The sequence below is a fragment of the Trichoplusia ni genome, chromosome 7 (genome assembly GCF_003590095.1).
Source record: "Trichoplusia ni isolate ovarian cell line Hi5 chromosome 7, tn1, whole genome shotgun sequence".
NCBI lineage: Eukaryota > Metazoa > Arthropoda > Insecta > Lepidoptera > Noctuidae > Trichoplusia > Trichoplusia ni.
In genome coordinates, this window is record NC_039484.1 from 5722949 (window position 1) to 5750882 (window position 27934).

The following is a 27934-nucleotide window of genomic DNA, read 5'->3' on the forward strand; positions in this document are numbered from 1 at the left end:
GTGACTTTCTCATTTTACATATTTATTATCCACATCCAAACAACTCGATGACAGGGGTAAAACGTAATTTTACCTACCCTTTAGATTTGATTATCCAATTAGATTACCATACTATTGCCTGGTATGGTAATCTAATTGTTGAGAAAGAGTGGAGGATCACTTTGAAAACTTCAAGTAAAACAAAGAAAAAGGAACTTAAAAACTTTATTTATTGACCGATACACTGTTTCACTCGCGAGATCGCGTTAAATAGGTCTGTGCCCGTTCATTCATAACCTTATCCACACGCAAAACGTCAAAACCTGACATAAAAAATTCTAAAAGCCGATCTAAATATCATTTTACGTGTCTGAACGGGCAGAGTCCGTGAGAATGGACCTTATGCGGTTGGATTAAGGTTTTATTTGAGTCGTTGGAGTAGCGTGGTGTTGAGGACATTGGCTTGCGCGAGCGTTGCTGAGAGGTCGGAAAGCTCAGAGCTTGGGAAAGTCGTGAGTAGAGCGAACGAGTGCAGTTGGTACAGAGGCTCTGCGCGCTGCACATACTCGAGTAAGTCGCCAACTGTGTGCGAGTGGTTGAAACGCCCTGTCAGCCTGCTGCCGTCTGCCAGCCGGAACTGTGGAAAAGTTTATTTATTTATTTAATAGTTCATGTACACAGATACACACACAGAGTACAGAAAAGAAGAAAGATAGAACACATAGTTTAGTTATAATGCATATTCCATATGTCGATAGATTGAAGTAGGTAGCAAGGTTCTTGCATTGAACATGCAGATGACCAATGTATGTGAGTATTGTGTAAAATAACAGCCGTATGCAAGGACAATACTTAAAATGTTTTAAAATGTCTATTTGTCTTTACATTCCGCCCAAAGACAAAGATAGCATGTCAGCTAAGGGCAATAATACGCTGCCTACTATACACCTTTCTTGCGTACAGCTATATCAATCTACATATGCCTTACCTGTATAGTAGTAACGGGTTGCTTGTCGTCCAGCTTGACAGCTTCCTGTGCAGCGCGCAGGTTGGCGTCGCGGTCGCTCGGGGTGGAAGCTACACCCACTGTAGCCCCCACTGTTGGTGGGGTCGGGCTGTGCAACGAAATAAGAAGAGGTTTATTATTATTGCACATGAGTAAAGTTATTTTTGGCAAAATAACTTCCGTATATTCCTGACGAGAAAATGAATTTGAAACCAAAAGATTATTACCCAGGGCAATGGATTTTTTTAAATTTTTAAGAAAAAAAAACGAAAAGTAGACAGAGTTTCTGTAACATATTCACTCTCAAACGATTAAACTTCCAAAATTCGTAACATTTAATATGGGCATACTACTATTTGCACCTATAACTAACATCCACGGATACTGCCACTAGCACTCATTAGATATACGAAGCTCTGCTACAGTACCTGCCGAGCAGATGTCCCTTGCCGGCGAAGGGCTGCGGCTTGGCGATGTGTCGCGGACACTCCTCGTGGCGCCGGTCCTCCAGCGACACGCGGACCTCGCCGCCAGACCCCGACAGCTCGGGGGGGATCTCGCTGTGGGACAACCATGTATGTAATGGAACTTTCATACACACAAACACAATTTTAACTGGTTTCTTAGAGTAAGAGCCAGATGCCTACGTTATTTTATAAAAGCTGAAAGTTTCACAGCGGATGCTCCCAACATAGCTAAAAACAGTGGTCTATTATGGAGTTTCGGTCATGGTGGCTTTGGCAGATAAACGGAACTAAAGCTAAACTAAGACGGTTGTTTACAAAAGAGGGACGCCGCTCTAGGCCGTGTAGTTTACGATTTCGTTTACACAAGTAGAACAATATATAACTACTCAATACAACTAATATTTCACTTACCCCCTACGTATACAATTGAGGAAATCAGCGTGATCGGGGTCTGTGTACTGCCGCAGCGGCCCGGAATCCACAGTGAAACCTTCGCGGTACAGTCGCAGACGCACGGAGCGAGGCTGGTCAGTCTATAACAAACAGTACAGATAATATTTATCCTTAAAGAAAGGACGTTAAGGTATATATTAGCGAATGTTTCCTTCAAACTATGCTTTTGTACTAGTAAAGTATGATAGGCCAAGTCAAATTGAACCTTAATGAAGAAAGGTTGAAGTATTTTTTTACTTGGCAATTTCTACTGTGTTTAAACTTACTTGTTGCTGTTGATTCCCAGTTGGTATCGGCTCATGATCATCTGATGTTTGACCTGTAAGTTAAATATTTATTATAAAGGTAGTAATATGAATATATCACATCCATTCAGAGTTTGTAAAAAGTTCACGAGTTTAAGTCCGTTTAGTGAACTTTGAAATTTTTGTTGTGACATTTTACACAAGCTTAACTTTGCTTTTAAGGAGCTTCAAGCGGTTAAAAGGTTTCCATAAACACTTAAGTTTGAGATTGGTAGCCCTTTTGTTAACAAGCATGACTGGGCATCACAATACAATACTAGAGAAAACCATTACTTGTTCATCATCTACATTGGGGTCGGCTTCCAGACTAACCAGATGCAGCTAAGTTAACCCAGTTACCTGGACAACACAATTCTAATGCTATTCCTTCGATTTTATCCCTAATTGTATGTCCCTCAATTAAAAGTTTTACAAATCGTGTATAAAACCTCCTAAAAATATGTTGAAATAAAACTACTTTTACGGATTGTATCGCGGTTTAATTTTAGATTTTAGTTCCTGACGTTCGACACCTTTGCAGGTATAAACCACAATTAAATCCGTAAAAGAAGTTTTATTTCAATGTCTAACATTCGCGTAATCCTAAGAAACCAGTATTCTTAAATTATAGTTACCAAGTCTGTATCCTACGCCACTGAATGCAGATCTCCCTCGGCTCGTAGAGGACGGTTCGTCTTCAAACACGACCGCGCCACGCCTGATAAACCATAGTACAGAGTATTAGAGAAATAACAACCTTATGCAGAAGTGCTTAGAGTTCATTTTTAACATTTTTATGAATAAAGAGATTTAAGTTGCATTGACAGCTGTCTTAGAACTGTGTTATATTCATTCCCCACTAAACAAGTATCTAGGTTACTTCACAACAATTATCGTGACAACTATCACGATAATCAATCGATCGGTCTTATGACTCTGACTCGTTGCGACTATCGAGTCAAAATTACGTCGTAGGCAACCACGCTTCAGTCGTTAATTAAGCACTCCGGTTGGGTCCGAAACTAGATTGGCTATCCCAATAAATAAAAATGATTAAATCGTTATTGAATAAAATATCATGAATACCTCTTAGAAAAGATATTATACTAAGGTAGACCATAGCCCTGGAACGTAAAGAACATGTCTGAAAAATATCAATATTAACAAGCTCATTACTTACTCTCTTACACTTTTGAACACTTCGGTAACAATATCCTTCCTGCCTTTGCTGGGCCCAAGGATCTGCTGCCCAGATCGTTCTGAACCGCCGGCGTAGAAGGCTTGACCTGAAACAAAGAAAACTATGTTACTTTTCTAAAGAAATGACGTCGACATCATTGGTATGTAGGTCTACTATGTATGGTATGAGCAGTTTTATTTATTTCTTCATATCCATAACTTAAAAATGACAACTTTTATACAAGGGTATAGCTGTTGAAAAAATAATTCATTTTTAGTAACAAAAACACTTTAAATATAAAAAATACTGAGCCAAACTTGGTATTTTTTTATGATACCAAATGATACTTTGCTTTAAGTGAAAGAAATAATAACCACATTTGGTTTTCCCAATCTGAAGTTCTGAGGAACAAACATAAAAAAGAACCCGACGAACGTCAAATTGAGAACCTCATCCTTTTTAAAGTCACTTGAAAATAATAGAACTATAATTTTTGCCTGTTTGATACAGATTGACTGTTTTTGTTGAGGTTGGTTTCCAATGATTCATCAACAAATTCACGATGATATGTAATTAAATGTCACGCCTACAAAAACTAAGTACTGATCATTGTAAGTGATACAAATAAAACAATAGAACTGTTTTGAAGGGTATATGCCGAAACCGGAGCGATACCTTTAAGACAGCATTTCGTAGCATGGTACAGTGAAATTACGTATTGAAACCTGCTAAGTACAAGAAATTTCGGAACTTCCCAAACCTAACATGAAAAGATGACTACGAAACTCAAGACTACAAGACATAATTCACAGACCTGTCTCACTTGCATCATCAGTTTCTCCTTTCAGTCTTCTTATATCTTTCCTCAACTTACTATTCTCACTCAACAATCTCTCCACTTCTTGTTTCATCCTCTCATATTCTTGTCTACTATCATCTGTGGATGTATCTCTAACAGTCTGTGATGAAACTTTTGACGGAGCCATATCACAATCCTTGGCAGGTATTTCCTTCCTCGTACTCGCTTTTTCATAAAAGTATTGTCGCGTTATCATTTCTATTGTATTTCTAAACCAACAGCATTTCGATTTTACTGTTTGAAAAAATTGTGTTTTTAATATTTGTTGGTTAAGTACTGTAATATTTCATTTCTTTTGTCACTGTACTTACTTGAGGAGCACAAGCTCTTACACGGCCACGTCGCATTAGCTGCAGTGCCGAGGTGGATGTATGTAACAAATATTTGTATCACCTACATATATGATCAGTCTCTATCTTGAACTATTTATTCCTAAACTACAGCCTATCATAATCATATCTAAGTACGTATAAGTTATAATCAGTAAGATATTTCGTACGATCAATGGACATGGATTCAAAGATCATATAGAAATATCTCAATTGACGCTGTAATATTCAAATTCACCAGCAAATTTTGTTATATATGCAAGACTAGAAATAACCCTATTCATAATGTCAGTCAAAAAGAATTGCAAACAGCAGAGCTTGTTCTCAAACTAATGTTTGGTTACATTTTTTAATACTCCCAAAACATACCCATGAAATTAAACACTATATACCTGACGTTTTTAAGGAATTGCACATCTAGCATTAAAGATCAGTGCAATACAAACGAGGTTGTCCTGTGTACATTTACCTTCTTCGTCATCGCTAGAACTCTCTTGCTGCAAGGAGTCTAGAGTAGCAAACTTGGAAGGTGGGGCCTTCTTCTTGTCTTTTTTCTGCGGCTGTAGCGGTGAGCCAGGCGGGGACTCCATATCGCTGTCTGAGAGAGTCGGCAGTGAGGACGCGGCGGCGGCTGGGTTGGCAGGCGCCACGTCAGCGTTTCCGCCGTGCTCGTAAAAACTAGACAGCGCTACCTGTAATTGCAAGTTCGCTTTTGAAGTTTATTTTACGTTCTTATAATGAATAGATGGTGTTGCGTGCATTGCGTTTTGTAGTCAACATCTTCCAAATTCCAAAATTATTATTTAATTTTTATAATTTTTTACTAATTATCCAGATTGTGAATATATTGTTGGTTGTATTAGATAGCTACAAGTTTGTGAAAATGAACAGTCTCTTTTCTGTTGTGTCTATCACACCAAAGAGTAGGCCAATTTTTAGTTTCTGCAAGTCCTAAATTGACGTGATTAAGGGATGAAGGGCAGTAAAAGTTAGACTTAACACAGTGTTAGGTGTAGATGATAAAGACAATCATGTGTTTTACCATATCACCTATGCATACACAAGCTGCAGTGCAATTTTTTATTTGAGGCACCAAAATTACATGAAGCGGGATGCTGCATTATTGCCAATGTTAAGGGCAACTTTGTTAAAAAATTAAAAAATGTAACAATGAATCTATTCTATTTGAGTTGATGTAGAACATTTTTTTCATGAATCATTATAGTTTATCAACCCTAAAAGTCAGACAAAATAGCCGTAGTGGACATTTTCAATTTTTTTTACGAATAACAGTTCTGTCATAATTCATAACATATGTGATTTTTATGTAACTGATGATGCAGTGCGTGCACAGAAGTGAAATTTTCTCAATGTTTTTGTAGCAACTCTCATTGCGTTGTTGATGATGGCATAATAGAATAGCCAGAAGCCTTCCATGATATCAATTTTTTAAACACAACACAAAACATGGAAACAATTTTTAAAATCGGATCAGTAGTTTCTGAGATAATGCATTCAAATTAACAAACCCTTAAGCTTTAAATATGTAGCATACATTTGTATCAGAATGCTACATATTTAGTATCAGACATAAACAAAGACTGCAATATTGTATCTTGTATAATTTCATTTACATTAACTTGCATTCTTGTTTTACCATCAACCCTAAATACTTATAACCTTTTTAGTTAATTATTCCATGGTATATCAAAGATTTGTTGAGTCCCATAGACAAGTAACACATACACAATTTCTACTCATAAAATTTTACACAGTCATGCCTAACATCCAAGTAATGAATGTAATGATTTGATAGATCAGTATGGCTGTTCTAATAAGATTCTATTTCACTTGAATAGGTATAATATTACTATCCTTTCTGCTTTATATGCGTTTTGTTAATAAGGAGCGATACCCATAATAAACTAACAATGAACTGTATGTTCCAATAAGTTAGCACAGCTAGGTCACAGTCAAGATCACATTAATTAATGAGACAAATAAAGACCTAAGTACCAGAAACTTAATCGATAGTATGTCAATAACTAAAACAACGCTTGGGTATAAAATATGAATGATTTAACATATTTATCTTTGTTTTAACTTGGTTATTTTTTTATCTAGAAACATTTACAATTTCAGGAATACATTCAATCAAAAGCCTCAAAGCTCAAAGTATTTGCTCAAGACTCGTTAAAATTGAAAATAATAAGATATTATGACGCGAAAAACAGCAAAAAGGTGATAAAACAAGCAAACTACATACGTCTAGCTGCCAGTTCGATGACTCCAAGAAAAACTTGCTGCGGCCCTCATCAGCACCAGTAACATCGCAAAACTGTCTCAAAGTCTCATCTTTATTGGTGGACATATTTGAAATTAATTTTATATTCAACTACACAAGACTATCCATGAAAACGCCGATGACTTGCTCGCTTTTGGTTTTTGTTTTGTGATTATGGCAGAATTGAGTCATTGACAAAACACTAGAGGATGGACCCAGCCAAGATTTCAGGACATACTATGACGTTTAAAATTAACACCGACTTTATTCAAACACCAGTAAAAAAATATCTAAGGAAAAGTGTGAAGAAATCATACGTTCTCAGCGTAAAAGAATGTGTATAAATTTTACTTTGTTAAAATTAGATCAAAAGTGACTATCAGAAACAAAAGTAGAATACTGACGAAAAAATAAAACCTGTAGTTGTGTTCTCATCTCTATAACACAGGTTAGCCACAATAAAAAAGCTAACATCATTCAATTGTCAGACTGACAGTAGTAGTAGTGTGTGTTCATTCATTTTGATTCATTCATAACAATCATCTGCAATGCTGTGAAATGATTATCCCCTTTTGGAAGTTATTATTTTAATTATTTTTCTGTTCTACACTGAATAGGTAAGTTAAGGAATGTTAATTAGTGTCATATTTTAATGGCATATATACGATCTCAGTGGCTGATAATTCTTTATAGATGCCGCCGGTGAATAAATGAAGTCTTCTCGAAGCTCTTCAGGGACCACAATGAGGAAATATTATCAACTTATACTCGTGATAGTGTGTTTTATAAGCGTAATAACATTACTCATATACCGCCATGAGTATTACAGGCTTAGATATGTGTTGGAGGTGCTGAATTTCTTCGGCAAACCGGGACTCTCTGAGATCGAGTTTTGCGGGCCCGGGTTCAATGCTACGATGTTGTCAGAAATTCTTCGTAACTCGTCGATGGAGATTCGCGAAACACCGCCTCTGTTCCAGCAGATCGATGAGAATTTCTATTCTTATTCATCGTTCTTGAGATCGTACCAGAAATACGATCAGTTGACTCCAACACACGCACATAACATCGACACTATCGTCATCGGTAAGGCGAGTATCCCGCCTAACTTTCGTTGCAACATTTGGTTAGAGAATACAAACAAGCCAAAAGCAGGCCGTTTTAGTTACAAAACAGTTTCAGAACCGACAAATGATTTCCGTTTGTATATCTTCCAATGTTCACTGGGTCAGAATCTGGGGAAACCAAAGGGTGTTAGTTTCTACATCAACGATTACAATATAAACCCTATTCATGCCCCAATTAATAGAGTGATTGAAGTGAACACTAAACGGAAACCTAGAGAAAGCAGCAGCATTAAATTTGTTAATAACATTGAACCAGCTATCTGTGTTATACCAAACCAAGTGCCATTAGTATCCCGAGATTCCTTTATAGAGTTTCTGGTCTTCCACCATATGATGGGGGTTAATGAATTCACAATATATGATAGCATGATTTCCGAGGACATTATAAGGAGACTGAACTTACTGCCGGCCGATATCACACAATGGAATATACAATTCTTCCCTTTGAACTATCCTTTTGTGTTTGCTAAATCTTACAGTATAGTGAAGGATGCAATAGAGCTTGATTGCTTGTTCAGACATTTTCGATTGGATAAAGAAGAGGAGAATAAAGCAAGTCATGCCATGGTATTGTCCTGGGATGAGTTCTTGGCCCCCCGAGTACATAACAACATTAAAGAAATATTCAACGACTTTGACCCAACAAGGAAGTTCAAGACTTTAGAGGTCAAACCTCTTTTGTTTTGCTTGAACCAGCCTGAGGATGATAGAACTGAAGAGGGATTCCCGGATATAATGAGAAAAACTCATTACTATATACTGCCACAGAAGTTGAAGTCTGTTAATGTGAGGAACATGGATTCTATGCAGACATTTGAAGATATCTTCACTCTGAACTCAAGTACTAAAGTAGTTCCAGTTGAGATACTAGGAGCCCATAAATACACAGAGTGTAGGGATCCGAAAATACCCAATCCTTCTGGCACAGGTTACAATGAGACTCAAATGCAAGTATTCCAACACAAGTTTGAAGGTGGGATGGCGAAATTCGGTCAAGCTTTGGTAAACAACAAAATCTACCGCCTGTATAGATCAGGAAAGATATGGGAGAAAGTCACAAATGAATTCGTTAGAGACATGTTATGAAGTGATCATTTTGTTGCTATGGCAAAGCATTGGCCATAAGATTAGATTGTTCCCAGAAATGCCAAGCTAATTTCCATTTTCAGTAGTATCAAAGTAAATTAGCGAATAGTTATCCTAATTTTGAGTAGCACTCGCTCAATTAGAACAAACAAGTATTCATAGTTGCCATTTTATTGAGACAGAAATTGTACATGATTAAGATGTTTATCTTGGTCCGATTATTGGAATTTGTGTGACCTATAAATGTTTATGATGTTGTTACGAGTGGGGCAGTTATCTAAAGATAAGGATTTGTTGAATACAGTAAATACAAGGTGTTTCGAATGTGTGGTCATTTCTGAAGTATAGGAGAGAAATAAAAAATATCCTCCTAACCAAAAAAAAAAAACAAATTACGTTAAAAAAATGTTTTTCAAAACAGTAAAAAAATGTTTTCCTAGTGAAAGTTGATTATTTCTACGTGCTATATAACTTTACTTGGAATATGACCCCAGATTACCGTAACACCCTGTATTTAAATAATTGAAGAGTTTTTGTTACTAACAGATTCAAGTAACGATAAGTCATGTTTTCTTTGGAATATCGCTTTCGGCAAAAAAAAATCCAGCTAAGCTAGATTCAAAAATCAAATTCAAAATTTTCTTAAATTTGAAATTCCTTAGAATCGATTAGGTTATCGTTAAGATGTGCCTTGATAATAGTGGTGGCTAGATAGATAGACCTTCTCAATTCTTCTCCTTAAATATAGAAATAAGATTGCTTCTAGAAGCGTTAATCCAATACTGCCATAGGTAATCGATGAGGCCGTGTTATGACAGTGTAGTGAAACTAGTTTTAGTCACCAATAGGAAAAAGTACGCAAAGCAACACAAGTCCAATTCTTTAATATTGTACTCTCGAAGTATTTAATGAATATCTACGGATCCACAACCACAATATCATGAAGACTATTTCAGCTGTGGAAGCAGGATGCCCCGTCTCTACAACTGCAAAAATATGACTAATGCTGGGGACACACTAACGAGATATGCTATTAATTATCTCGATTATGGACATTATGCCGTTTAGCATTAGACGATAGCTCAAGTGGCGGTACATGAAAAAATTACTCAATTATTATTGCGCTAGTGGGCATTGACCTTAGCCACTAGTGTGGCCCCAGCATTAGGAATATGGGGGTAGTCTCGTTCAGCGTTTGGAGACCTTCATAGATTTACCTTGTGTAAGATAGGATGAACCTTCTACGTCATAACACGGCTAAAAATCGTAAAATAAGTATTTAAGTATTCTCTTTTTTGTATTGAAGTTTAATTTATGGTTGCTAGTTGATCTCTTCCAGAATTTTATTTTTTAATCAATTCGAGCGTAGAGTAAGCTCGTTTGTTTTAAGTTTGTGTGCTTTCAAATTTCTTTATTTTTTATACTATTGCGAAGGTCCGCCTTCTCTTACCGTAATATTGTTGTTGTGTGAGAGTAACGCTACGCTGTGACACTTCCACAAATGAAATATGATAAATGCTGGTAGGGCCCTAGAAGAAATAAGGTTGAATTTACAAAAGCAAGGTTGTAGTCCCAGACCTCAGGTTGTAATGTTCCTGATATTTAACCTTGTATTCTTCTGTGACTTTTTAAGTGCAATAATAAATACATTTTGTTGCGAATAGCTTATTAATGTAAGTCTTCCATTTTATGTTTATATTGTAAGAAAACCACTTGCAGACAACAAAAAATCAGTTTTAAGCAGAAGATTATTACTGTTTTTTATTTATTGAAGGTAGTTCTAGTTTTGTTTTGGTAGTAGGCACTGCTAGCAATGTATCATTTCACATAGTATCTAAGATATGAGCACTAAAAGGTATTCGAATTAATATTAGGCCACTCAATACTAACCATGTTTATAGATTTACAATTTTGTATCACAATACATTTAAATTGTTTAAATAATTGTAAACGGATTGTGGAAATGTTTAAAGTTTGTTGTTTGTAGCTATTAAATGAATTTCTCTTGTTTTAAGATTGTACCACAGATTTTGCAATGAACATTTTAAAGACTGATAAAAATTGCAAGATTCTATTGTAACTGATCTTAAACCATGTGAAATTCATTCAATTGTTACTTTTGTAAGTGGAATGTAATATTCGAATAAGGGATCCGTTGAAACTAAAATCTTTGTTTATTACGTTTGTTTAAAATAAAAACACATGAAATGATACTAAGTAAATGTTTATTTTGTCATCTATACTAAATACAAGTCAGGCGTCGCCTGCAAATCTTCACAGATCAATTTATTAAACACAATTAAATAAAAAAAGAATTACGAATAGACAAACGATATATAACCGATTGTTTTATACAATTAAATTTATATCACTAGAGAAATAAGTACAAGGATAATGAGCACACATTGAGCAATACATGAAGTATTGTCGTTGCCACAAAATAATGGAATTTGGAGGGAACATCAACTTATATAAAGTATTAATATATTTTTTAAAGCTTACATAAATTTTAAATATTGCAACGAGCGAACTTATATTAAGGCTACATTGTTAAGTACAGATTAATATCTCACTAACGCGCGTCTATGCAGGGACAAATACTGAAATATGGAGCTCTATGTTAAATCAGTGATGATTGCGTAATCTTGGGGCATATTTGACTGCCGAAATATTTAAGCCAAATATATATAACACCTTATTCATTATTATTAAAGGGAAAAATAACATTCTATTAACAATTTGAGCAGTCAAATGATTTTGTCGAAGTATACTGTTTAGGAGGGATTGTCGAAAAGAAGGTTTTAATTTAAGAAGGCACGGACTGTTATACCTGCACACAATGGCATCCAAGTCTTGTGTCAAGCTCACACATCGAAAGGAAGCTGTATATTAAAGTTTTAAAACCCAAGGTGTAAGGCAGTGCTTTTGTTTACATACTGCCCATGACACGTATTAAATCTCTAATAACGCCTCAGTTAAAATAGCAACTCTGGAATTACATATTATGTGACAATTTAAATGCTTTAAATATTTATTTATCAGTTACAATTAAAATAATCTTTATACTCTTAATTATAAGGAGAAAAATATTCAATGGTATTTCAAAATACGGCTTTACCTTAATAGAGATTAGGATAAAATTATTTAATGTAAGATCGTGTATTAAAATAAGCCCCTCTGGTTCCAGTTGAACATCTAAATGCAATATTATGCTTACGTCTACAATAGCAAAATACCCAATGAATAAGACAAAAGTTACATTTTATGTAAGGAACAATATTTAAATGCATTGTCTCTGGCCATTGGAATGCAAATGAAAAGCGTAACATGATTATAGGATAATGTTCTAGTAATAAGCATAGTAAAACAATGAATACATTAGGTTTCATACTTCAAGTTTGAACATGTCGTAATAGTTCAGAAAAATAGAACATTATTTATTTATTGTCATGATGTTTTAAGTCGACAGCTCCGGCCGTAAGCCGACGTTCTTAACACAATACAAATTAATTATTTATAAACTCTATATCCGATTAAAACACTTTATAAACTACTAATTTAAAATTTTCCATATATTTTTTTGTATCGAATAAAATTTATGCATATTTATTGCAAGTTGAAAACATCGATCGATCGAAACGTAAATCAATCGGTATATCAAGATTTATCTTAATATTAATATATTCAAACATCAACGTTAATATATATACACACAGTATGAAAAGGTCCTAAACAAGAAAATAGATTTAAATATCACCTCGTCTAAAGACTAAATAGTAAAAAGGATTACAGTAAATGCACGAAAAATAGTTACATAGTCTTGAGTTTTTTTTTTATAACAACAGTATTTTCTAAATGAGCTAAACAACTGCTGTGTGCGGATATCATATATTTACGACAAATTAATATATTACAAGAACATTTTTATTATTATATTATTATTGCCATATGGCTTAGCTGCCAGAAAACGTTTGGTTAAGTTCACTGCAGCATTAAATATTAAACACACAATAGCTGCACACAAACCTAGGATAACCGCAACCGAATTTACAGACGAGATTATTTAGAAATGTCAACCTTGAGCACGTTATTTTTAAGTCCATATTTGTTTGGCAATTAAAGTCTGTGAATTCGGCTGGAAGAATGGTATTTTTAAGTCTTTGTTGTGGCTTTACGATAACTGGACAGTTTTCGTTTCCTGATACTTCATTTTACTGTACTCTTTCATGGGATTCTTGACTTTAAGGACGCAATACAATGGCTTACTGAAATGCTATCCTAATGAAGATACTTTTAAGTTTACATTCAGATTACACGGAATAAGATGGTGACTGCCCAGTGATCATGAAGCCTAAAGCTAAGACGTTCGCCAAACGCTACACTAGCGCCACGCGAAACATGCGTAGACGGCGAAAAACTATATTTGAAAAAAGAACCATTTACTAAGATACATATGGTCGTTACTTTTCACTTGTTTGAAACCTATATCATGATGTCATCAACTCACAATGTTCCGTTTCTAAAGAATTTGATCTATATTTACAGATACCAACATTTCTTATACAGAACAATGACTGAGTTTCATAATACAGGTTCACGTTTGACGAACTTATACAGTGGTACAAAGAACCTTTAATCCAAAGCAGTAAAGTCTATTTTCCAATCGAACTACGAACCACAGTACCATGCAACTGCAGAGCGTTTAAATACAAGCTTATATAACGCCCTATACAAAGTATCTTAGTACATTATATATAATTACAATAATAACATTCTAATTACAACATGTCAACATATATACAGTTAACAGTTATCAACGTTACCAGAAGTTAAAAACGTAGTTTGTATAATAACAATTTTTACTTTATTTTAAAATATACATGTATATTTTGGAACAGCGTGCGTATTTCAAAAGATAAATTTGTTTAGTGGAGAAAATTTATTGATAGATTTATGTTGCCTGTGCGCGAACAACGCAGGGGCTTTTTATATGATAATAATATTCCAAAACTCAGCGCCATCTAGTCTCAAACTAAGCAAAGCTTGTGTTATGAGTACTAGACAACTGATAAACATACTTATATATTTCTAAATACACACATAATATAGATAAGTTACATTTAATTTTTCTATGAAATTCGTTAAATTCATACATTTCATGACAGTTAAATTACATTTTGATACTGAAATAATCAAAATTTTCTCCCGGTAAGGGCGGCAAGTCTCTAAGTAAAAGATGTATTAACAGTTTTTTGCCTATTTACACAGGTTTATTTAAACAGTCCTATTTAAACAGTTTAACTATTGTAAAGCCCCTGCTTTGCCCACGCTCCCACTATACGTGTCACACCTCCTACTCCCACTCCACACACCAATACCGATTAACAAGTAATTCAAAAAGATATAATTTATGTAAAAATGTTTCATAACAAACAATTTTATTATTTTCAAACATTAATTTCATATCGAAAACATTTTCTATGACATTCATCCAACATTATATACATATACTATTTCTTGTCATGGCTTTTTAACATATTGCTCACATATTAACCATCCTGAATGTTTTGGAAAATGTTTTCTCACATAATATACATATATCAATGTATAATTCAACAAGATTTTTCATTTATTTCGAAAAACATCTAATTTAACAATTTCTATTATTTACCTATAGACCGCTAGTGTAGACATTTTTCTACGTTCATAATATTAAAGTTTCGCTTTTATTTAAAGACGAAATCGATTTTTTAATTCGATATTTAATCGATTGTGTTTTATTCTCACGTGAGCTATTAACACTAACCGATGTTATTAATAAATCTACTGGAGAAAACGCATCAGATAAACGATTAGTTAACATATACATAGCTCATTTTATCGATTAAATCGTAACTAATCGATTACCGATCTTCAAATAAAAGGTAACACGAATAAATGTAACATTATCGCCCACTTCGTTTGGTTAGAATATACATTTTCGTTACACTACAGCGATGGCATACGTCAGCCGGTCAATTAACTCTCAGATCTGGTTTCGTTTGAACTTTGTCAACTAGTCACAGTTTATCGTCAAAATGCATTACCACACACACGTACAAGTCGTGTATTTTATATATCGATTCTCACACTTAGGAAATCGTAATCGACTAATAACGTCACTGTCTTTCAGTATACTTCTGATTATTATCACCTAATTATTTAAAAGTTCACCTCACTCGACCTTCCTATTAAAATTATAAAGGAACAGTGTAAAGTTGCCTCTGTGCTCAAGCTGCTACAAAAATACTGTTACAGTAAAATAGATTTTATAGTGTGTAAAATAGAGATCAGTTTTGTTAAAATGGAATGGTTTTAAAATTTTAAGCTCTGTTCTTTTTGTTTGTACTTTATATAAATATGTAGGTTATTTGATAAAAAAAATTAAGCTGCCAGAATAATTTTAAAAGTAATTCATATTGTTGATAGTAAATAAAGAATGGCAGTCCTTATTGGGATTTAAGGAATAAGTAGTAATTCTACTTACAAAAATAATAATAAAAATCTTAACTCAGACTCATGCTTAATATAAAGACGAATTTTATTGTTAATTTGATAACCATCTTAATCCAGGACTAGAGATGTACTGACTAGAATATCGACTAATTAATCGATACTTTAGGGATTCAAATTAGTTACGAAAGACTCGTTGGCCTGTCAGTCAGCACATCACTAATAACTAAAATTGTAAACTAAGGTTAGTTTATTTTAGTCAGTCGTTCAGATTGACTAATACGATCTTAAACCGATCGTTCGAGCTGTTGTTTCAATAAAAAAATATAACTTTTTATCTTTAATTGTCTATTCCCATATCAGTATAGTCCTTACCAGATTTAATAAAATATGTAGTGTATTTTAAGTGGAACCAATATTAATCCCACTTTTTTCGGTAAGACTGTCTAATTGTGTGAAAATAGTAAAAAAATATAGGTTAAAAACGTAGTTAAAAGTCAAGGTTATTGTTAAGAGCAGGCAGAATCACTTAAAAGCAAGTACCAGGGCTACAGATGTCGGAAGGTCTTATGAGAGGCGGCAGTCTCAGGAGCGCGTCTGCGGCGTGTTGTGTCGCGCGTGTCAGAAGAAGATGACCTCCTCCTCGGAGGGCGGCGCGGCGGGGGGCGAGCCCGCGCCCGCGCCCCCCACCGCGCCCCCACCCGCGCCTCCCGCCCCCGCGCCCGCCGCGCCCCCGCCGCTCTCGGGAGAGCGCACGCGGAACTTGTCCGGTAGCTTCGGGTATGTGTTCGTTCTATAACATATGTATGAATCAGTATTGTTTAATCAATTATGAATGCATTTACAGGGCAAAAATATAAATCAATTTAGGGACCTAGACTATACGAAATACTACTACACTGCTGCATGAGCACTACGAGTCGTTAGTCTCGTCTACTCGACTTTAGACGATACATCGATACTGACAGTTCTGTAAGTGATTTCTAAATCTAAATTCTCAACATGTGTGCGTCACATTCTGCAACGCAAGAAAGCTGCTTTTTTTCTTTTTTTTAACTACTCCCGCAATAAGTAAGTCCTTTTAATGCGGGGGGTTTCACAAACATACAAATCACATGCACAAAGACACCCAGACTCAGAAGAAGCATTCGTGGATCACACAAATGCTTGTCCTACGCGGGATCGAACCCGCGACAGAGGTTTCGGCGTGGTGACCTTAACTATTCGGCTATTAGTGCAGTCAATGCTAGTATAATGGGTGTACTTTCCCACTTATTCATGCTGAGTGACAACTATTTTACAAAACGGGTTAAAATAAGGATATATTACCTGGTAGCCTTGTTGTTAATCTGTTGCTGCGACGGCAGCGGGGCGGGCGAGCTGCCCGTGCGAGTGTGGTGGATCACTAAGCCTTGGCTCTGATGCTGGAAACACATTGTTAATGATATTATTTAGTAACTATCGTGAGCCTGATTAATTATTTAATGATGTAACGGTTTACGCAATCGTATTTATGGGGGTAGCCCGACTAGTTTCGGACCCAACCGGAGTCTTTAATCATGAGCTGACGCGGCGGGATCGCAAGTCGAACTGAGACGGGCAACTCCGATAAATACGCGTGAGTAAACCCTTTCATCATTTAATAGTGAAGATTTTACCCACTTTTTTTGTTTAATCTTTCATTCCGTGTATTCAAATGCACGGCCCTTGCTTCTCCTCTGTTTTATTATTTTTATTCTGTATTGATTTCTTCAGTATAGATTGAGAATGGTTAACTCACGAAATGCCACGACGATGATTAAAGACCCAGGTTGGGTCCAAAACTAAAACGGCGATACCGATAAATACGCGTCAAGCATACTTATCAATAATGCTTTCTTTTTTTAACTAATTCCTTTCTTTCATCCCATTTGAGTGGTCAAAATGGTGAATGAACTTTAAATGAGAATTGTATTCTTTCGCAAAGTTATCACATACTTCTTAAAAAAATGATATGAATACTTTACCTATTAATTATACTTAAAATGCATGCTTTGATATAGCTTTCTGCACTGTTCCGACCAACTGTTTAAATGATAACTTGGCAGATACTCGATAACAAATTTTAACAAATTTGAACTTTACTTATAACAAAATAAGAGTGTTTTTCATTTGTAGACCGGTGCAGTGCAAAAGCTTAATACAACTTAACATCGAAAGCCGAACAGATAAAATGGTTGTAAATACACCGAATACAGAAGAATTAAAGCCAATTGTGTTGTGGTTAGATAATAATTTTGTCAGCCGAAGCCAATATTTATAATCTGTGTATTTTTTTGTACACGGCAACACTAAAAGCTTAAGCGATTGTGTAATGTAAAATAAGGGTGTGAGAATATTATAAAAAAGCGTATTATTTATTTGTTGAAACATACTTTTTTTAAGAGTAATAATCAGTCATATTATATGAATGCACAACAAGACACTTTTAGGTCTTTTTCCTTCTTACTAATTCAAATTCAAATTCAAATACTTTTATTTCAGACATGTGTCGTAATAATATTATTATTCTTTTTCACTTATTATATTTAAAATAAAAAGTTATGTTTTATTATTAAATCATCCTATATTGACATTGCTTTGCTTGTAGATATTAGAAAGGGTGCAATTGGACAGTTAATAGAAACACACATTATAAAGTATTTAGTCTCTAAGGGAGATTACAAATGAGTGTAAATAGACATTTATTAAAGCTCTATCTACAGGGATAGTTACTTAGAAAATCTATTCACATAAGAAAGATAGAAGACCTATGTTTACGGAATATAGTTACTAATTATTAATTTTCAGTTTTAGAATCAGAATATTAGGTTTAATCGATTGAAAATCCGTCTGTATTTTATCAACTCGAGGCAAATATGTATGTAGGGTGGTCAACTATATACTTTAAAAAGAACTTGATAACAATAATCGTCATTTTTTTTTGCTTTCAAAAGAAAAGAAAAAATTGTCATTGGTTTGAAATGCTGTATGAAGACAAGACTTTTTCCTTGTCATTTCATCGTCCACCCTTTTTATATACCAATTAAAACAAAATCTCATTTCTGTTTACTACGACGGACAGACAGTATATTTATACAGGTAATAACTAAGCTTTACACTACATCTAACATATATTACCACAAAACGTGTTGCTGTGTACACAACGTAACTAAGATACTTACTATATAACACAATATCCGTTAAAATACGTTCGGATAGTCGATGTCCTGTAACATTCATCAACCATTTGATCTGTTTCGCTAGATTTGTGTTTTATGGACGTATTTATAGTACTATTGGTATTTTAAATTATTATATGGAGGAATAGGGATGATGACAAATCCTATCTAAAATTGTTGACTTCACTTCTTTACAACAGAGTATATGATCTAGTTCAGATAAAGGCAAAAATATAAGTGAGTAGTTTATATTTTAAAATCATCCACGAGACGAAATTAGAGTCGTCATCCCTATTAGTATAATTCTCTTTAAGAAAAAGGAAATTTTGTTTTTTCATTTCGTTAACGCGTTCGGGGGAGTCCTAGCTAACTAAAAAAGTGGACTAAATATCTGAATATTTTTAAATGAAATAATGATATGTAAAACTAAACTACTATATTTTAATTCAAGCAAAGAACATTCATTTTAAATAAATAAATGACATTAAACACCTATATATACAGACAAAAAAAAATAACTTTTATGAATGGTTTACCAATTAAAATCAAAATAGTTTCAAGTAAATGGTACGGAACGTTATTAATAAATTTTCCAAAAAATATGTTTATAGAATAAAATTAACCACGTAAAGTGTGAACTGGATAAATTTCGTGAATACATACATCGCTCGGCGACTCGTGCAGTCTGTGGTAGCCCGGCGGCGGTTGTTGACTCTTACCGCTCGCTAGTTTCAGTGGTAGCTGTTGTTTCACCATTTGCTAAAAGTAATCACCACAATTTACTTACATATTTACTAAATTTAAACTTGGATTGAATCAATTAACTATATAAAGTACCAGTAAAGTAACAGATCGCGCGGTCGATCCGTGGACGGTTGATCCTCTATGTCCTACTGAATTCCTTCGTATTTCGGAAGGCACGTTAAATTGTGCAGTTGTAAGGAACAAGCAACCATACATAAAAACTTTCGAGTTTATAATATTAGAAGTATTTAAAGATATAATTCACCAGTGGTCCAGTACTCATAATACAATCTTTGCTTAGTTTGAGTAAATTTGTGAAATGTTAACTATTTAAAAAAAGTTACAGGTTGCACTCCGGGTGTGCCGGAAGTTAAAACCTGTATATTAACATTGAGTTTCTTATATTCCGGAATGGTTATGAAATAATTTTACACGAATTGTTTTAATTATCACTATTAAATTACTGTCATTTATGTGATAGAATACAATACTTATTTATTTCGCTATCGATGCAGTATTGTGCTAAAGAAGTTTTCGTCTTACGAATTTTCGATCAGGTCACGTGTCTTGACGCGAGTTTAACAGTTTTTACCAGTCAAAACTGTTAAACTTTTAGGCCGCTAAAGGAGTTTTCAGTTCAGGCACTTACGGAGATGGCGGAGGCATGCACGGTGGCGCGGGTCTCGTTCTGCGCGGACAGCAGCTGCGGCGGCGGCAGCACGCCGCTGCGCACGCTGCACGCGCTCACCGACGACTCCGAGCCCGTCGAGCCGCGGTTATCTGCCCAGGGGTGGGGAGTTACATGTGTTAGAGTGGAGGGTATTGATGATTTGGTAACAATACTTATGGGAAAACAAGACATAAGTGAAGAATACATACATATAATGCTCCGTTTTTCTGGTGGCATGGAAGTTTTTGAATTTCGGTTAATGAACGCATAAGTGAATCGATCACTTGTGCAGTCAGATAAGAAGTCGCTCCTTCTAAAACACTGGTACGTAGCTGAATCCGATGTAATTCCAAAATTCAAACTTTTCATCATCTTAGTTATATTTTTTTATATATCCCAATACGAAATTGCAAATAATTGACGAGCATCTTCATCATCCGCGGTCACACACATCACCATTGAGATTTGAACTCTAGGTCAGTGTTCTCGATAACTTTGTTGGTAGAGCGACTGGTGCCTTTACCAGCTATCACTAAGTAAAATCCTACCTAATGTTTGAAATTTTTCTATCACCATATTTATTGGGACTAGCCCACCCCTTGTAGCTTCTTTAAGCCAGGATCTACAATAAAACCAACAAACCGCTGTACCTCGGTATGTCCCAGGGAAAACGATTAACTATACACTGTTTGTATTATATTCACTATAGTTCAATACATACTTCGCCACTTGGGTTCTTTCCGTCGCGTTGTATCGCTCACGCTTGAGTCTGGAGACAGAGTGCCCACGCTTGCTATCTCCTCTTGTGATCCACCTATCACAGGGAAAATATTTATGTAGAGGTTCATTACATTATGTAAGATAACACATAGCTAAGTGACGTTTTAAAATTGCCCCTTTAGTGATTCCATTTGAGTTTAATATACAGCATGTAATTTAAGGGTGACCCTTTGATATGCGTCTGCAGTGCGTTATTCTTAAATACTGCTCAGAAATCATCCATTCAGAATTGTATTTAAATAAAACACGTCGAAATTCATTCTGAAGGATGGAAGAAGCCAAAAATGGCATCGTTAGTACTGCCTTCACAAAAAAAACTGGAATAACTGTAATTTTTTTATAGTTACGGCTTGCACAGTTATACAAATCTTAATTTGACTTGAACAATTGGTACAAACAGTTTGTGATGACGTCACCGCTCCGGTGATACGGAATTCGTTCATAATCCTACAATGTATAATGTAACGTACCGTGTTGCTGCAACCGTTCTAATCGCCTGAAGAGCCTTTCGCGTTGCTGTTCCACATCCTTCTGTTGTTCGGCTAGCTCCTGCCTCGCCGCTTGCAATTGCTGGCGTTCTGTAACATGTTACATTAGTTAAGTATATCTGCATCAAATTTTGTGTCTGAAAAGTTTTATTAATTAAATGCCGATCGCTTTGCTGAATCGAAAGAGTACATTATGTACACGGCAGTACTTGTGTTTGACTGATTTAAGAAATTATCAGCTACTGCTTAACAACATGCAGCGATCTTCTGATTACTTTATCTTATAGTAGTAAGCTCTAACAGCCTTTGCGCTGTTTTTTATCCACCCACTTCTTGTGATACTAATAGTTTTTATCGCCAACGTACTCCTACTTGTATATCGGCTCTCTTTTTCACTAAGGCCTAACATATTATAGTTCATATCATATTATTATTTTTTATCGTTCTTCAAATTCTATGCGGTGGTGAGAGAAGCGCTGGATCGAAACCGATGGAGGCAGATCATCAGTTTCAAATGCTGCGCTGCATTAAAGAGAGAGAGAAAGACCAATTTTCGGGGAAGGGGGGCTCCATCCCTACCAATGCCTCTACAACCAATCTGTTAAGACTTATACTGAAGAGAGAAGATGTAATGACTTACCCTGTGCTAAGGCAGCATGATCAGCCGCCCGTTGCGCGTCGAAGGCGGCCCTGTCGCGCGTGAGGCGGGCCTGCGCGTGTCGCAGCTCCTCCAGCTGCGCGTCCGACCAGTCGGGGGTGCGCGCCGCCCCGCCGCCGCCCTGCCAGCGCCACGCACTCACCTGGGCTTCCAGGCTAAAGGGGGGAGGAGAAAGATAGCGTTTTACTAAAGGGGGAGCAGGAAAAAAATGACATTGCACTCACCTGGGATTCGTGACAAGGTGGTTAAGAGGTGAAAGTTAACATTTTACGACATTTAAACTATATAAATTTAAATCTGATTAGCGGTTTGGGAGATGATGTTAGAAATAAATGTTGGGACATCTTTTCGCTAGCCGTTTTAATAGCCAAACCTGCAACACAGAGGCATAAACTACGGTTCAAATACGTTGAAGACGGTACAAACTGGTAAATCTTCAGAAGTGAATATATGATAAAACAAACTAACTGCGCAAACGATCAAAGGCGAATGGTTGAGGTCACCAAGCCAAACCCACTATGCGCGACATGTCACGGGTTCAATCCCCATGTAAGACAAGAGTTTGTTAATCAAAATACACGAAAGCGTGTCCTGAGTCCGAGGAGTTTTTAAGCATGTAATTTGACTGTTTATAAAATCCCCCACTACACAAGGATTAAACTCACTGCAGGAGTCGTTTAAAAAAGAACAAATTAACCAGTCCTTGCTTATAACTTGTTGTTTACTAACCTGTGTATAGTAGTCAGCTGCTGCCACACAATACAGGTGAGCGTGTAGATAGCGTGTTGCAGCTTGAGTACGGCCTCGCTGCTGAGCTCGGGCCGGTCGTCGGGCGGCCTGGCCTCGGGCTCGGCGGCCTCTGTCGGCGTGTCTGTCGACATGCGGAGGGTTACGCCTGGAACGAGACCTATATGTTAGTGCGTAAAGCTGCTCTTTTCTTTGTTAATGATTGACTTTAATTCGCGTTTGGTGAAATTAAGTCTTATCTATCAGATAGGACTGAATTGCGGATTATCAGAATTGCGGAAAATTTACACGCGATGGTATATGTTACCACGGTTCATATACAAGGTCTTTGACAGGGATCCATATCTATAGGTTCATATTATCGTATTTGTACCCTGATATGATCTGCTTTCTTAACTAAAAACTCAAAAACAAGTTGTAGTCTACATTAAAAAAATATCGCAATACTTCCAAAGTTTGACTGAACCCTCATCTCATACCAGCCTTCAAATTTCAAGTCTGATCATCTCCATGAGTTCCTAGTTACCTCTATGTCTATTAGCGTCGAATCCAGCGAAGGTGTCAGCCCTGCGCGGTAGAGCAGGACTCTCGTATGCTACAGAGTGTCGCTCGCCGGCAGAGCTCGTACTTCGGCCTAGAGCGCCGCCACACTGCCACTGTGCGCTGCTCGCTTCTAGGGCATCCTGGGGTAAAGGATTTAAAACGGTTAAAGAAAATTTAATTTTTCTGCTGGAATAACAGATGCTTAAGGTAGCCCCACCTGATGATGACTGTGTATCAAAAGAAAAAATCTCATGAGGCCCTCAGTTAGATAATTGAAAAGTATTCATTCACTGTTTTATGTATTGTTTTTAATTTATGTATGCGGGAAAAATTAAAAAATACGTATCCATTATTATACAAAAAACCACAAGACGGACACTGCAAAAAAAATTGCCATCATTCTTAATTTGCCATTTGGGAGACCAATTAGCCACCACTTAGCCAAGTGACGTTTTAAACTGTATATGAGCTACATTCAAAGATACGCTAACTCTTAAAAACGACATTGCACTTAGTTTTAAATTTAAATATAACTATTATAACCAATCACCACGCTGAACAAAGCATCAGACTAAAGTTTTCTGTGTGGATTCAATTCAAAATCAATACAAACAAGAAACCAAGAGCCTCCATTGCTATACGTCATAAATAAGTAATATTACCTTGACAACTTTGCAGACCTCCTGCCATAGAGTGTATTTGTCAGCTGACGGGGCTGCCAGTCGGAGGTAGTCGGGAAACACTAGCCCTGGAAACGCTGTGTTACTGCCTAAAACATCAAATAATATAAACGTATTACATTAAAATCTTCGATTTTTTTTTGCTTGGACACAAGACTGACAGACAGACTAGAAAAATTTGCTCAGGTTAATCCATACACCGTAGAACCTACCAGAATTTTCCTTTTTATACAATGTTACCTCACTTGAAAGATATATTTATTTGTAAGAATATGGTATTTTGAATGTTACAAAAATTTCGCTACATAATATTCTGCCGTTTTCGGCGCAAATATTTGGGGATAAGTCGAAAGAAACAAACGAAACATAAAAGAAAACTCTTTAAGCTTTGATAACATTACTATAACAAAAAGACAAACATTTCAATATCATTTGGTTGTAGCAACACTGATTTGTTACCTGAATTAGGTGCAAGCCACGTCTCATCTGTGATGCCGACCATTTTCATTTGTAGCGCCATTTTCTCTTCTAGCAATGTCGCGTGCTCCCTGTCTTTGGCTCTCAGAGCCTCTGTGGAAATAAAATAGCCAATTTACATTAATAAAGACCCTTTTATGATCTGCTTAAACAGTCGAAGACTGCGCTTAAGCTAAATCCACGATTTACATAAAATACACATTCAAAACATTCTGCACTTCGCTTTTAAGGTGTAAATAAGTTTAATTTTATTTTAAGACAGTTTCGTGACATCTGATAATTAAGATCTGTACTGTTGTACTAAAGGAAGTGCATTAGTGCTGTAAAACCCGAGGTCGACTTCCGAGGGATATTAATAACACCACAGATTACGTCACTTCCCGTTTATTAAATATAATTAGTTACACGTAACCCCGATAGGTGCGCTGCTCACACAAAATAAAATTAATAAATACTACCTAACCAAATGCATGTAACGAAACCATAGCGCGATCTAAATCGACGCCAACGCCATCTATCGAGCGCCGCGACAACTCGTGACAATAATTCAGTAGAAATGTTGATCGCGCTATGATTTCGCTCCAGATCTATACATACCGCCCACCAAGGACATATTGGCTAAATGTCCTTAAGCACCGCCCACCATGCCAAATATACTGTAAGTACCCCACTAACATCACGTCCTTGGCGGTCGTGTGTAACATACAATATAAAAATCTCCTGAATTCAAATTAACTTAAAAATAACAACACAAAAATACCGAAAAATTAACATTACCAGGGTAAACTTAACCATATTAATAATAATATAATATAATGTACCTAAATAATTAGCAACTTAGATTACTGGCAAATTGGCAATACGCATAACTTCGATGTCGGTCTTTTAATTACCGACGTTTGTGTGCGTATTGTGACTACCCTAGTAATTCCGTCAGGCCCTGGATGTTTCTGCTCAATTTTGCCCATTAACCACCTGCCTGGAGGCATGTTGTCCTCCTTTATTAAAACGATCTCCCCCACAGATGGTTCCGGGTTTTTCTGAGCCCATTTATGCCGCTGCAGAAATTGATGCAAGTAGTCGTTAGACCAACGCCGCCAAAAATCCTGCATCATCTTCTGATGGAATTGCCAACGTTTCAAACTGTTTACATTGTTTGACCTTTCATAATTTGACTCCGGTGGTAAAACAGGTGGCTCCCCAATCAGAAAATGACCAGGCGTTAATATGGTAAACTTACCTTGGTCCTCCACGTAAGACAATGGCCTTGAATTGAGGCACGCCTCAATTTGAGCCAGCACGGTGGCCATCTCCTCGTATGTCAAGGTAGAGTTTCCTATCACCCGTTTAAGGTGGTGCTTGGTGGACTTTATTCCTGCCTCCCATAAGCCTCCAAAGTTGGGCGCGTGAGGCGGAATAAAATGCCACTCCGTACCATTATTGGCGAGGTATTCTGCTAACTCTGGATTGCAACTAGATTGCTGTGCATTAAACAAATAGAGCAATTCACGTGCTGCGCCCACGAAATTTGTGCCATTGTCGCTGTGTAACTCAGTGCAACGACCCCGCCTTGCCACAAATCTCCTGAATGCAGCCAAAAAACCCCGTGTGCTCAGTTCACTGACAGCTTCTAAATGCACTGCTCTGGTGGACATGCATATGAATAATGCAATGTAGCCCTTGTAGCTTTTATTACCCCGACCCTTTGATACCCTTATGTCAATAGGGCCGGCGTAGTCCACTCCGCTACACAGAAATGGTTTTTTAGGAGAAACCCGTGCTGATGGCAACTGCCCCATTAATTGGGTTTTAACCTTCGATGCATAACGAATGCATCTACTGCATTGCCTTACATACTTCCTAACTAACAGTTTCACTCCTATAATCCAATATTTGGCCCGCAAATATGTTATCATAAGTTGCGGCCCACCATGCATAGTTTTACTATGCGCCTCTGCAATTAAAAGATTTGTCAGAAAGGACTCTTTCGATATTAATATGGGATGAACTCGATCGTAAGGTAATTGAGCCATCTCAAGCCTCCCTCCGACTCTTATAATTTCTTTGGAATCCAAAAATAAATTTAATGATTTTAGACTTCCTTTCTGACAGATCCCGTTCTTCTTCAATTCCTCCAATTCAATTGCGAATCTTTCTTCTTGACTTCTTTTTAAACATATTTCTGTTGCTTCATCTAGTTCTTGTTTACTCAGATATTTCAACCTATTTCCTGGCCTTTTTAAAAACCGACGACAATACGCTACAACTCGGATCATTCTCGGCAGCGTTGAAAATCTGCTCCAAAAGGTCACATCCAACGTACAGGTATGTACCCTAACTTCTTCTAACCGCGTAGCAAGATGTTTTGGCCTTTTGTAGTCTATTACCATTTCTTTTAGGAGACTCGGCCCTTCCCACCATATCGACATGCCTACAAGTTCGGAAGAAGAAACCCCATGCGATGCACAATCTGCCGGATTTTGCTTAGTCGGAACATGTGCCCAGTGATGCGTATCTAATGTGGTCAGAATATCTGAGACTCGGTTGGCCACAAAGGTTTTCCAGCGGCATGGATGACAGTTTAACCATGCCAATACTACTTCACTGTCGGTCCATGCATGCCAATCCGTTTTTGGTATACCCATGACTTCACCTACTTCTGCTATTAATTTACTAACAAGAACTGCCGCACAGAGTTCCAGCCTTGGGATGGACACTTGTTTAATAGGTGCCACCTTTGTTTTAGACGTTATTAACGACGTATGAATATTTCCAGAACTATCGACCACCCTCAGGTACACAACTGCTGCGTACGCTAGCTTTGATGCATCTGAGAACCCGTGTAACTCTGACTTCGTGTTATCAGACCCGGTATGTAACCATCGAGGAATTCTAATTTGAACCAGAGATGCCAAGCTGTGATGGTAAGTACTCCATTCTTGTTCTAAATTGCTTGGAATTTCTTGATCCCACTCTAACCCTGCCAACCATAATTTTTGTATATACATTTTAGCTAAGATTATGGTAGGTGCTAACCATCCCAAAGGGTCGAATAAACGCGATATTGCTGAAATAATTTTTCTTTTTGTTACCGGTGCAGTCATCGTCGGGAGTTTCAGAGAGTATTGAAACGTGTCTTTGCGTGAATTCCAGATAAGTCCTAATATTTTCGATATCTCATCCATTTTTATTAGTAACTCTTCATCTGTAGGTTTTTTCTCATCTCTTATATTATTTAATAATTCTTTACTATTAGTCATCCACTTTTGCAATTTGAATCCAGCTCTACTCAAAATATCATTCATTTCTGTGAAGATTTTAAAGCCCTTTTCTATGTTTTCAGCTCCAGTCATCAGATCGTCCATGTAGAAGTCATTTAATATAATTTTCTTTATTTCAGG

General features: G+C 36.4%; 3 protein-coding genes across 3 annotated transcripts in view; 1 reads left to right on the forward strand and 2 right to left on the reverse strand.

Annotated features, from left to right (window-relative positions):
- Positions 1-188: 188 nt before the first annotated feature.
- Positions 189-7019, reverse strand: LOC113495987 (NSFL1 cofactor p47). The gene is made up of 9 exons (XM_026875020.1): positions 6824-7019; positions 5027-5249; positions 3370-3475; positions 2825-2907; positions 2172-2224; positions 1864-1985; positions 1414-1545; positions 968-1094; positions 189-616 (listed from the first exon to the last, which is right to left on the reverse strand). Exons 1-9 carry the CDS (start codon positions 6926-6928, stop codon positions 401-403), a joined length of 1167 nt encoding a protein of 388 aa, XP_026730821.1. The 5' UTR covers positions 6929-7019; the 3' UTR covers positions 189-400.
- Positions 7020-7340: 321 nt separating this feature from the next.
- On the forward strand, positions 7341-11271 carry LOC113495986. Its single transcript, XM_026875019.1, has 2 exons — positions 7341-7458; positions 7535-11271. The coding sequence occupies exon 2, from the start codon at positions 7552-7554 to the stop codon at positions 9052-9054; it is 1503 nt and encodes a 500-aa protein (XP_026730820.1). The 5' UTR covers positions 7341-7458; positions 7535-7551; the 3' UTR covers positions 9055-11271.
- A 4896-nt stretch (positions 11272-16167) lies between these two features.
- The window catches only part of LOC113495890 (rho guanine nucleotide exchange factor 28), a 58707-nt gene continuing 46940 nt past the window's right edge, over positions 16168-27934 (reverse strand). Inside the window, exons 25-35 of the mRNA XM_026874886.1 lie at positions 24516-24626; positions 24039-24145; positions 23360-23516; positions 22816-22981; positions 22069-22241; positions 21411-21518; positions 20882-20974; positions 20140-20270; positions 19410-19505; positions 16876-16970; positions 16168-16339 (exon numbers count right to left, since the gene is read on the reverse strand). Coding sequence (XP_026730687.1) covers positions 16168-16339; positions 16876-16970; positions 19410-19505; positions 20140-20270; positions 20882-20974; positions 21411-21518; positions 22069-22241; positions 22816-22981; positions 23360-23516; positions 24039-24145; positions 24516-24626 — 1409 coding nt within the window. The remainder of the gene's footprint in view (positions 16340-16875; positions 16971-19409; positions 19506-20139; positions 20271-20881; positions 20975-21410; positions 21519-22068; positions 22242-22815; positions 22982-23359; positions 23517-24038; positions 24146-24515; positions 24627-27934) is intronic.